The sequence below is a fragment of the Euleptes europaea genome, chromosome 11, assembly GCF_029931775.1.
Source record: "Euleptes europaea isolate rEulEur1 chromosome 11, rEulEur1.hap1, whole genome shotgun sequence".
NCBI classification, from domain to species: domain Eukaryota; kingdom Metazoa; phylum Chordata; class Lepidosauria; order Squamata; family Sphaerodactylidae; genus Euleptes; species Euleptes europaea.
The window spans coordinates 43,157,569-43,170,727 of record NC_079322.1 but is presented as its reverse complement, the minus strand read 5'-3'; the positions used below and the strand labels follow the sequence as shown (position 1 = coordinate 43,170,727).

Here is a 13,159-nt window from a genome sequence, read left to right as displayed (position 1 = left end):
CAAAATTAACAACTACCAAGCTAAAGAGTATTGGGGAAAGATATCTATTTCTCAACAGGATTCTCAGTTAGTGTTGTATTTCACAAGACAACCTAAAACATTAGTAGTAAATCATTTTCTACCTGTGTTTGGTAGACATCTTTGTGGTCTTCTTGCTCTGTTTCTTCTTCACTGTTGATTTCGTCATTTTGATTCATTTCTAAGGCTGGAAGAAATAATGAATGGTGATTCAGACAAATACTTGGTTTTCTTTAATGCTGTCTTTGGAAAAAGAGCTCCCTTGGTTCAACAATCCGGCACCCAGATACACATGCACAAGCTCCAATGACTTCAAGGAAACTTGTTTTTAGTTTCCTTGTTTTTAGTGTTCAAAGATTAAATATGGGACTCAGTTCATGCATGTTTAATAGTTCTGAAGAATGGAGAACTTCAGCAGGAATAGGATGACTCAGCATATTAATGTAATGATAAAAGTTGCCTCTGCTGACATTCTTCCTTCCTTATACCTAATAAAGGTACAGAAACCACATATTGGACCTGACAGTCCTAGATTGTAAGCATTTGTGTATACTGTTACAATCTACACAAAGAACATTATCATACAGCTCTTCCTTGCAAGAAATTAGGAATATTAAAAAGTTACTTGATACAAGGCAGTGCTAGATACGGTTTTTACATGGAGGTTGAATAAAATTAAAAGTAAATACATATATTATCACAGAACAATGGGCATTTTCTACTGAAGCATTTAAGATCAGACCCCTTGAACTCATGCATTTTAAACATACAGTTATGAAAATCAGATGACACACAAAATTATTGAACAAATTTGCTACTGAATTCCGTTCACAGAGTATTAAAACGTGGTGATAATTTCCCACTTTTGGTACAAAGCTTCAAAAAACAAGACGTACAGTATAAAAGTTGGCTGTGTAAGGGTGGTGTGGGAAAATGTTAAGATTTTGAATGAACTTTCAAAGAATATATTTTCTGATAAGATTTATAATATCTGGGCAATAGCCAAGGGTCTGTGATAAAACATTCTACTGTGCCAACATAAACTGTTTCTCTGTTCATGATAGATATGGCTGAGAGCAAAGGAAACCATTTATACTACTTAAACATAAAAGTAGTGTTTGTTGGAGCCACAAATATGTTTCATATTGCACAAAGTGAGACTAGACTGGAAAGGATACAATCAAGTTTACTGCAAACTTTCCCAATTTCTACCCATAATATTCCTTCAGTTTTTAGCCAATGAAAAAGGTTTGCCATTAATAGAAGGTGGAGATATTAAATGAACATTAGCTTACTGAAGTGCAATTTCAAACGTGTTCATCTGCCAATTAGCCTTTTTAATGGTCACTTAAGGACCAGAAGCTTGATTTGATTTTCTTAACTCCCTTGTCGACCTCAGGAAGGTTTCCCACCCACCCCCTTCCAGATCTTATATAAACCAATAAGGGAGAGTAAAGGCTTGCTCCAGGATAGAAAGCAGGTATATTTATACACAGAGAGGATTGCTCTCCTTGATATGTAATGCTTATTTAATTTCTTCAGAGTTATTTTAGAGAAAGCCGTAACCTACTTTAACCTTAATAGAAGATTCACTTAAGGTAGATAATCATTATCCTGTATCATTGGTTGTAGCCAAAATTAAGATTGCTTCAGCACTTCCATTGTAAGCCCTTGCTTTCCAGAAGGGCCACCACTCATCTGGAGATAATTCTATTCTAAACTATAATCTGGCAACAGAATTCCCACAGAGAGTGAGGTTTCAGGGGGGTCTTAAGTGAAAGACAGGGCCACGGGCAACTTAAACTTCCCCCAAACTAAATAAATCCTGAATAAGCACATTACATAATCTTGCAAGTGTATTTTTATTTTCCTTATTTTCTCAAAATAAAAAAAGAAACAGGTTTTGTTTGCAAAGGCAGGGATTAAACAGCTGGAATAGAGGGCAGGGAAGTTAGAGCTACCCAGCCAACGAAGTCTGAGGCAAAAAATGACAGCCACCACAAAAAGCGGTACTTGGATTATGAAATATACAGAATTATACTCAGGTATGATACACCAATGTATGCTACTTCCAAGGAGAACAAGGCTAACTCTGCCAATATTACACACTGATCTTTGGGATCATTGATGCTCATTTTCCACAAAAATTGTATTTTTAAAAAATTCAGAGCATATTATATCAGTACACTGAAATTCCTACAATTCAACAGCATTGAAGAGTACCTGAACATACATGAAATGAACAATACTGTTGTATTTTAAAATATCCAATTATCACAACTGCCAAGTATTTATAGAAGACAGACACACATGTGTAAAATATGATGCAGAGTGCTGGAGAGCAGGTTGTTATGGATGTCTAATTTTTGTTACAGTGCAAAGTTATAATTTTTGAATATATACACCATCTACATTTATTTTAACCTAAAAAACATATCTCTGAGCAGGACAAATAAAAAGCAACAATACTCATCACATTTGGATATTCGCCAAAGTTTTACTGCATTGTACAGGAATTTTTAAGAACTATGTTTCTTCTGGCTGGAAAGATAAACTTCTGAATACAAACTAATGAATTAAAGGCAGCCAAACAGACTGCAACAACAAAGCCAAGAAAAGGTGTGAACTTCCTCGCCCTGTGTTTTATAGGATGTTAACAATTACAAGTTACCATTGACCATTTTTATGCTGAATGATTCAGCAGAACTAAATAAAAACTAGTTCTAACAAAAGCTGCGATATTGGTGGTATATAGGCTTACCAGGTCCCTCCTCTGCCGGCGGGAGGTTATGGGGCTGTGGGTGCGATTGCGCATGGCACTTCTGGTTTACAACCGGAAGTGCTGCCTCGCGAGGGGCCTTTTCCTTAGTTTGAGTGATATAGTAGCCCTTTACCACTAAGAGGAAAAGGCCCCTCGTGAGCCGGCACTTCCTGTTGTAAACTGGAAGTGCCACGTGCGCGTGCACATTTGCCTGCAAACCCTCAGGTGGTCAGCGGGCAGAGGGATGAATTGCCGGGGGTTTGCCCGCCGGCACCAGGCAATCCTTGTGGTATATCCCTGATGTTGTATGGAGGAGGATGAACATCACGACACAAATCATACAAAAAATGACTAGGAATGGCATTTTGGTATTGTAGGAGCCAGAGTGGCATATTTGTTAAAGTGTCAGACTAGGACCTAGGAAATCTAGGTTCAAATCCCCACTTGCGCCCATGGAAGCTGGCTGGGTGACCATGAGCCAGTCACACTCTCTGACCTGACCCTGGCTAGTATTTGGATGGGAGACCTCCAAGGAATACCAGGGTCGTGACGTGGAAGGAAACAATGGCAAACCACCTCCGAATGTATCTTGCCTTGAAACCTCACCAGGGGTTGCCGTAAGTCAGCTGTAACTGGACAGCAAAGCAAAAAAAAATGTAGCCACCAGTATGTGACTGCAGGCTTTGACTTAAAATACGTACATGACCACTGTGTTTGCACAGCACATTTTTGTGGTTTGAATTGAGCTGTGGCTTGTCCCATCTGTGCATTCAAGATTCTACCAGCTAGTAGACAGACTTATTAGAATGGCATCACACAAAAAGCCATTTAATCATCTGGATACAATCTAATAAAAAGAAAAATGCCACAGAGTAGCCATTGATTTTGCATTTGCAAATGTATAGATAGCAGGAAGTGTTATAAAGTCAAAGACCAAAATCATAATCTAAAAACTGACACCAAGTGGTAATACTTGTGCACATCAATAAAACTAGATACAGACTTCCACACCAAACATCCATGATCCATAGGGTTGCCAGGTCCCTCTTCGCTACCGATGGGAGGTTTTGGGGGCGGAGCCAGAGGAGGGTGTGGTGTGGGGAGGGACTTCAATGCCATAGAGTCCAACTTCCAAAGCGGCCATTTTCTCCAGGTGAACTGATCGCTATCGGCAGGAGATCAGTTGTGATAGCAGGAGATCTCCAGCTAGTACCTGGTAGCTGGCAACCCTAATGATTCACTAAGACATATTGTGCTGGTTCCAGATATCCCATGTGTACATAGAAGCAACATGCCTGTAAGAGGAAGATGTTCCACCAGGCCTACAGTTGAGGGCAGTGATGTTGTATACATCAGCTGGCCTCCCCCCCGCCCCCCATCAGCTCCCTTGATGGACTCTATTGATCTTTATATCTCCCCTCTGCCTCTTTTTGGATCTCCCCTCATTACTCCCTAGGACCAACATCACAGCATACTAATAGTGATTCCCCCTTTTTAATAATGATTTTAAATTGTATATGGGAGGGAACCATAGTCAGGGACACCATCTCTTCAGTTAGATCAGATTGTAAGATTTTAATAGAATGATTGTGTATATATTTTCATGCTTTTATATCATAACTTTGTCATTATGTTCTTGTCAGCCGCCCTGAGCCCTGCTCTCACTGGGAAAGGGTGTGGTATATAAGTAAAATAAAATAAATAAATGCAACTTAGGGATTTTGCCACAAAAATGTCTGCTGCTAAAGAGAAAAGAGGCCATCAAGAACAGCTTAACTCCAATACTGATAAATGCTGCAAGAAATAAAATTGGTCCTATGTGCAAGAGAACCAGTGTGGTGTAGTGGTTAGTGTTGGACTAGTAGCTGGTAGACCTGAGTTCAAATTCCCCTTCATGCTATGGAACTCATTTGTTTACCTTGGGCCAGTAACATTCTCTCAGCATAACCTATCTTACAGGGTTGTTGTGAGGATAAAATGGAGGAGAGGAGAATTATGTTTGGGTCCACACTGGGGGAAAAGGTGGAGTACAAATAAACTAAATAAATAAGGATAAAATAAATGCAATTCTCACTTTCCCCCACCCCCAAAGAAGCATATCATATCTTTGCATGCCAACAGCAGTCTCCTTAACTGTATCTGTTGTATCCACTGGGACCAACATAGCAACAACTGTGCGTACCAAATTTACAAATGCCATTGATGTTTTTTTTCTTATCATAGAGTTCTCCAGTGTCCTCAGTTATTATGGTATATAATTTAAATCAATTTAAATATAAATTACTTTGCTGTAATGCTAATTTCTAAATTGACAAGGATATGAAATGCAATGCCATTTCCTACCACTGATTCACAAATGGTCATTAACTTCCTTTTGACCTGAGGTGTAAAACTATTATTGAATTTGCAGAGAAGGGTACTCATTATGCTGGTTTAGCTTCCAGACAGAAAACAGATCTCCAAGGACCAATTTCGCAGATGTCAAATAGGAAAGGATTCTACCTCTACCACCCCCCTGCAAAACATATTTTATACAATTGAGGAATGATTGGTAGATTACAGTTATAGCTAGATTTTAAGGAAGTCATCTAAGCATTTAAAAAGTTCTGCAATTACAATTTTAAATTTAGAGTATGGCACTTTGTTATAAAATAGAGTTCATTACTTTTCATAGCCTCTTATTGTTTGTGGTATACCCTAAAGGTGTTTCTACATTACGTGACCTATTAAAAGGCAGCTCTTATCTTCTTTTCTGTCTTAAATAATTCATAAATTTATCATAACCAATATTTCTTTTCAAGTCTATTTGACACAAACTTAATGCTAGTTTTCTTACCATCAGGAGATGCTCCATTTTTAATGAAAGCAACATACAAATCCAACACAATAGATCTTGGGTTCAAGACTTAAAATTATCCCTAACTGTTCCTTTGAATATACTGGGGTTTTTTTGCACTGTGGGTTTATTAAACCATACCCAAAACTTATTTAAATAAACACTTCCCCACATAATGAACCACAAACTCCAAAATGGAGTAACGATTACTGCAGAGTAACAGTACTTTATTCTCAGGTTCAGATCCTTTTTTGAAGCAATCTCATGGAATCTGGGTGAGAAGGACATACCATTTCACCAAGACGGGCATCTACATTCATGTTTACGAACACGTTTTTATTTAAACAACAAAATTACCTAGTCCCTTCACAGTCAGATATCTACATGCAGGAGCCATATGCAGGTATTCACATCCCATCATAGCAAAGAATATATATTTTATGAGATGTTTTGCTTATAGGCTTCAAAACTGGGCTTACATGTAATGCCAAACTGTGGAGTGTATATATAGAATGAACTTTTAATATAAGACAATATACAAAATTACATCAAAATAATCCATGTGTATACATAGGAAAATACAGGTATATAATCTATTTTCAAGTACATATTTTAAATGTATGATTAATTACTTTTCCTCCAGTTATTAAGTTTTCCAGAAATTTTACATATTTACATGAATGCAATCACATGACTGCTCCTTCCTGTCTTAACTCATGAATTGTGATTGCCTCCCTTATTTCCTGTTGGAAGCTAACCACAGGTTGCCATTATAGTAAAAACTATATGCTATGGTTTGTGCTTGCCCTTCAAACTAGAATGGAAAACCATGGTGGGCAATTCTGGTTTGGAGGGCAAGCACAAGCCTCAATTTATCAGTCTGAATACAATGACAAATGTTTCTCCCTAAACAGGAACTGCAGCACACCGGGGAAGAACATCACATACATCAATACCTAAATCCTGATCTATTGAAAAACCTCTGTCAAACCAAGAAGCTGAACCCTATTACACTAGCTCCCATTTAACAGTCTGCATTGATAAATTTTATTGCTATAGTTCTGCATCCTGCCAGCTACAGCAATCAGCCATCCTAATCCACTCTGTCCTAAAATGATTAAAATCTTAATCTAATCTAAAACTTGAAGTAATGATTGATCCAACAATCACTTTATATGTATTACTTTAATTGGAAGTATACAGTAATGCAAACAGCAGAGTTTAATAAGAAAAAACCAGTAAGCAGACACAAAATTAGAAATATGCACCACTTCAATTGGTCAAAGAGGCACTACTGCAGGACTAATAGAATACTGAAAAATATGGCATCTGTAAGAGTTCATTATCTTGATAGCACATGTTACTATCATTTTACTCTTATGTTAGCAAGGTGAATAGAGGGCCGTATTTAAAATGCCATAGCCCAACACTGCAGCACAAAGCCAAGTTAGGATTCCATTAACAAGAAATGGACCAGTGCTCTAGTTTCTTTACCAACACTAGCTCAAGTAGTTTATTGGTGATCATTAAACAGCTACAACAGCTGCCTGATTTCCAAAACATAACTGTGTTGGTGTACCCATAGAGAATCCAAACTAGATTACTTATATCCTACCATATGCATATTTGTTTTGAAGTATTTGTTAACCTGAGCACATTAATTAATTTTTTATGCTTTCCATTTGCTCTTATATATATCTGCAAGCACTGTATGCAAATGACAGTACTAAGTACACCTAAGCGGGGAGAAGGAGAGAGGAAAGATATCAAAGACTCAATCCTTAATGAATTCTGCATCACCCACAAACACACCCAATGCCCAAACATACCTAGCCACCAATGCAACACTCCAGAGAGGAAAAGCAATCAATCTTGGTGACATACCCCAAGTATTTTCATAATATACATTTAGGAAAATACCTTTCAAAATGAAATAAGTCATCCAGTAAAATTGAAAGTCAAAGAAGCCAAACACCCTTTAAAAAACAGGACCTATACATTTATAAGATAAAACCAGCATTTTTTCATTGGATGAACATTAACAAGAACAACACTTGAACAAAATGCCAGCAAGTATGCCTTGTTACATTCAAGAAATTTTCCCACTATTTTAAAAATATTTGTCATTCAATAAATTCTCAAACTGCAGAATCAAGAGCTTGCTATACTCACCTGATTTTCTCGCCTTCATAGCAAGAACAACAGCCAATTCTCTCTGCACCTAATACACAAAGAAGATAAAGCATTACAGTTACCCCAATAGTCAGGAATTATTATGCAGACTTCCAAGAGGAAACCAGCTGCTCTCGCTCCAAGACTACAAGAACCAGCACTATCAGCAATCTACCAGATCCCATGGTCATGTACTTGATAGAAATTTATCTTCATTTTTTTAAAAAATCCTGCTTGTTTCAGCAGTTATAACCAATGGCATAAAGGCCACTGGAGGATTTAGACAAAAAATGGACTAAAGCAGTAAGCAACCGACGACCATTCAATGTCATATATTAAAATTTATTCATAGGAGTGTGTGTTGATTTGACTGCCACCATAATTTCCCCTCAGAGATGTTTATAGAAGCCAGTTATTAAAAACAAGATAACGTGGAAAGTTAATTTTCTTATCTGCCATAACAGGTGTACATGACCAATTAACACTTATTTATTTAATAAATTTCAGTCCAACTGCTCTTCCACTATAGAGCTTGAGACAATTTACATGGGATGCCCAACAACTCTATCTTCCAGGTTCTGATAAGACCTAACCTGTTTAGCTTCACCATGGCTGATGTATCATGTGTTTTCATATCCAAATACCCACAATGCTAATCACTATAATGACATCACCATTCTCAGTACACAGTCAATAATGCTACTTACATAGGGTTGCCAGGTCCCTCTTCGCCATTGGCGGGAGATTTTTTGGGCAGAGCCTGAGGAGGGAGGGGGTTTGGGGAGGGGAGGGACTTCAATACCATAGAGTTCAATTGCCAAAGCGGCCATTTTTCTCCAGGTAATCTGATCTCTATTGGCTGGAGATCACCTGAATTAGCAGGAGATCTCCTGCTATTACCTGGCAGTTGGCAACCCTATACTTACATCAATTGTTCCGTTCTGTGAAAGTCAGTATCCAAGTGTTGCATTTGGGGCTTATTTAAAGGAGTGCAGGCAAAGCATGGGGGGGGGGTGTCCCATAATTTAAAGTAAGAGTTTTTCCAGTCAAATAACTATCCAGAAGAAGAAATATTACCATCAAATGAGTGAAATCTTTGTGCATGACCAGATTTTCTTCCTCTCTCTCTCTCTCACACACACATAATTATTTTAAAATCTGTTACCATACATCAGGAATGTCTACAAAAATACATTCCTTCTTTGCTTAAAATTCATCACAGCTCAAAACAGAATACCAACTCCCTTATTACATGACACTGGATCAACAGCCTTATTTCCCCATAAATAAAATTGATGATGTAAGTAGCCTGTCTACCCAAGGATGCTATAATTATTGTCGAAGGCTTTCACGGTCAGAGTTCATTGGTTCTTGTAGGTTATCCGGGCTGTGTAACCGTGGTCTTGGAATTTTCTTTCCTGACGTTTCGCCAGCAACTGTGGCAGGCATCTTCAGAGTAGTAACACTGAAGGACAGTGTCTCTCAGTGTCAAGGGTGTAGGAAGAGTAATATATAGTCAGAAAGGGGTTGGGTTTGAGCTGAGTATTGTCCTGCAAAAGTATTGTCCTGTAAGTATCAAGATAATGTGCTAATGAATCTGCCATTCGTAATCTACCTGAAGAAGATGCTGAGGAAATAAGAGGAGAGACAGCAAGAATTCTACGAAAAGCAAAGCCCCCTGCTAGCAATATAACACGCAAGGAGAGAAACGCCATCAAGACCCTCAATGCAGATCCAGAAATCATTATTCTACCAGCTGACAAAGGCAATGCCACAGTGATCATGAAAACAGAAGAATACAAAAAGAAGATTGAGGAACTTCTGGACCCTGCCACATACAAAAAACTAAAACGAGATCCAACTTGCAAAATTACCAGGAAAACTAGCATTCTGATCAAGAATTCCACTCTTCATCCCGACACACACAGAAAACTATGCAAGACAGAAGCACAACCACCACGATTATATGGACTACCTAAAATTCATAAGGATTCCGTTCCACTCCGACCCATCGTGAGTGCCATTGGTTCCCCAACATATGAATTAGCTAAATATTTGACCACCCTCCTACAGGACCACATTGGAAAAACCACTTCTTACATCAAAGATTCAACTCACTTCATCAACAAAATCAGTCCGTTAAGACTCAATCCAAAGGATATATTAATCAGTTTTGATGTTGTATCCCTCTTTACCAAGGTTCCAGTAAAAGACACAATCTCATTGATTAATCAGATTTTTCCAGAAGATATAACAGCCTTATTTCACCATTGTTTGACAACAAGTTATTTCCTATGGGATCAAGAATTTTATGAACAGATTGATGGAGTAGCTATGGGAAGTCCACTCAGTCCAGTAATAGCAAACTTTTACATGGAATATTTTGAAAAGACAGCATTAGAATCAGCACCTTACAAACCTACAGTCTGGTTCAGGTTCGTAGATGATACATTTACCATTTGGAGCCATGGTGAAGAAAAATTAATGGACTTTCTAAACCATCTTAATAATATCCATCCAAACATTCAGTTTACCATGGAAAAGGAAATTGAGGGTACACTCCCATTTCTTGATACCCTTGTCATCCGTAAATCAAACCTTCAGTTAGGTCACAAGGTCTACCGGAAACCAACTCACACAGATCGCTACTTACACAAAAACTCCAACCACCACCCCCGACAGAAAAGAGGAATAATCAAAACATTAATGGACCGTGCAAGACGGATCTGTGAACCACAGTTTCTCAAGGAAGAAACTAATCATCTAAATCACGCACTGCTAGCAAACGGCTACTCCAAGAATGAAATCAGAAGGGCCATTAAACCAAACAAAAATCAGAAAACTCAAGAAAAACAGTCTCCCATAGGAAAGGTATTCTTGCCATTTATTAAAGGAGTCACTGATAGGATGGAGAAACTTTTGAAAAAACATAACCTACAAACAGTGTTTAAACCCACCAAGAAAATACAACAAATGCTACGATCAGCAAAAGACAAAAGAGACCCCCTCACCTCTGCAGGAGTATATCGTATACCTTGCAGCTGTGGAGAAGTTTACATCGGGACCACAAAACGCAGCATACAAACAAGGATAAAAGAACATGAAAGATACTGCAGACTTGGCCAACCTGAGAAATCAGCAGTGGCTGAACATGGACTGACACAAACAGGACACAGGGTCTTATTCCAAGACACTGAAAGACTGGACAATTCTACCAACTATTTTGTCAGATTGCACAGAGAAGCCATTGAAATTCATAAACATCAGCACAACTTTAACAGAAAAGAGGAGAGTTTAAGAATGAATAAGGCTTGGCTTCCTGCCCTGAAAAACCTCCAGACAAAGACAACATTCAACAATAGCCATACAGATTAGCTTTGGATTACACACATTAACAGATCACTTCAGGATACAATGGTTCCATATTAACATACCATACCCTCATTAGCACATTATCTTGATACTTACAGGACAATACTTTTGCAGGACAATACTCAGCTCAAACCCAACCCCTTTCTGACTATATATTACTCTTCCTACACCCTTGACACTGAGAGACACTGTCCTTCAGTGTTACTACTCTGAAGATGCCTGCCACAGTTGCTGGCGAAACGTCAGGAAAGAAAATTCCAAGACCACGGTTACACAGCCCGGATAACCTACAAGAACCGATGCTATAATTCTCAGGTATTCTCTCCCCTCTTCTCCCATGGATCTCGTGTTTAATACAGTCGAGAGGGATTTTCCTGTCTACATGTCATTGTGACCATGAGCAGAAGATCAGCAGGAAAATGAGCAAGAACTCAAAGCTTCTGACTCAGATACAAAAATGGGCCTTTTCCTCTGGTTACTTGTTTCATTCCACCTGTGAGTATGCTATGATAGGTTTAATGCTGCTGAAAGTTTTTTTCCCTGGGGGAGCCTAATTAACTGTTCCTCCACAGGTTTGCTCTTCCAGGAAGATCTACAAATAATGTAGCAGAACCTCTCTACCCCTGGGCTCTAATTCCCACAGCATATCATTTATAACATGAGAGGCAAATTCCAGCCATTTGCTGCCTTTTTCGGAGGGCATTCATGCCACCCAAAGAGACCTATCATGTAAGAGGCCTCTCTCATTCAGACAGAGACAAGGCATAGCAAAAAAAAATCATAAACTTTCCTAAGAACTCCTGCCTCTCCAAAAAAATCAAATTTTTGCAAAAAATGCAAAATTCTTCTCTCACTTCAACTAGAAATAGTTCCTCATGGGGCCAACTTTTGTTTTTTGGGACAGTTTTTAAAACTATGCTGTATTAGAATGTTCTAAATTAGGGAATGGTCCAAAATCACTACAGCTGGAGGTGACATAGAGCCTTGTATTTTTTTTCATCCTACAAGTTTCCACTGCATGTTTTTGTGTTTTTACTACACACAAAAAGCACCCCTTTCAATAAATGTATTTTACAGCGCAAGATTTTAACTTTCGATAACAGAAACTAAAATTTACATATTGTGATTATTGAAATCCCCAATACGCTCAAGACTGCCATGCAACAGTGAGTTTTCAGTCATGTCACTTCTTTGATATCCTCCTAATAATTTCAAATCCATGACTGGAACTCATTCAAAACATGGAGGAAAAGATCAGATGTCATGGGTACAAGATTGGGGCTCACAGGAATATGGCAGAGATTAACGGAATGGTTCTCAGAGATAGACTACTGGCAGATTCAGCAAGAATAGGGTTGCCAGGTCCCTCTTTGCCACTGACGGGAGGCTTTTGGAGCAGAGACTGAGGAGGGTGGGGTTTGAGGAGGGGAGGGATTTCAATGCCATAGAGTCCAATTGCCAAAGCGGCCATTTTCTCCAGGTGAACTGATCTCTATCAGCTGGAGATCAGTTGTAATAGCAGGAGATCTACAGCTAGTACCTGGAGGTTGGCAACCCTAAGCAGGAAACACTAGCCAATTTACATACTGTTAATATTTTCAGGGTTACTCCTGCATACCACAAACCATAACCCACAGATCAACTCTCTAAGCCAAAGATGTGAAAAACCTGTATCAGACAAGAGGTATGTACTTTAAAAACAAACTATAATTAAGGATTCATACATAGTTAACTGCCATTGAGATCCTGCACTATTTTGTGAAATGGACTTTTGTTCTGAAAGTTCACAAATTAAAATCACTTTGCTATTGTGATTTCCTAGTTTATAATTTTTTCCATTTGTTTTAAGAGGCCTTACAATCTAGCATGCAATGAGAGGGGGTTAATATTTGCATGCTGAAAACGTTAAAACCAGATAACATGCCACTCAGTTAAGTTCTCCTGCTCAAAGGTGAGAGGAGGAAGTTCCCTTGACCACTTAAAACAGGGGTAGGGAACGT

At 38.5% G+C, this 13,159-nt stretch overlaps 1 protein-coding gene across 1 annotated transcript in view; it reads right to left on the bottom strand.

Moving 5' to 3' along the window:
* RAPGEF5 (Rap guanine nucleotide exchange factor 5) overlaps positions 1-13,159 on the bottom strand; it is a 141,698-nt gene that overhangs the window by 88,736 nt on the left and 39,803 nt on the right. Inside the window, exons 7-8 of the mRNA XM_056857527.1 lie at positions 7,788-7,836; positions 123-205 (exon numbers count right to left, since the gene is read on the bottom strand). Coding sequence (XP_056713505.1) covers positions 123-205; positions 7,788-7,836 — 132 coding nt within the window. The remainder of the gene's footprint in view (positions 1-122; positions 206-7,787; positions 7,837-13,159) is intronic.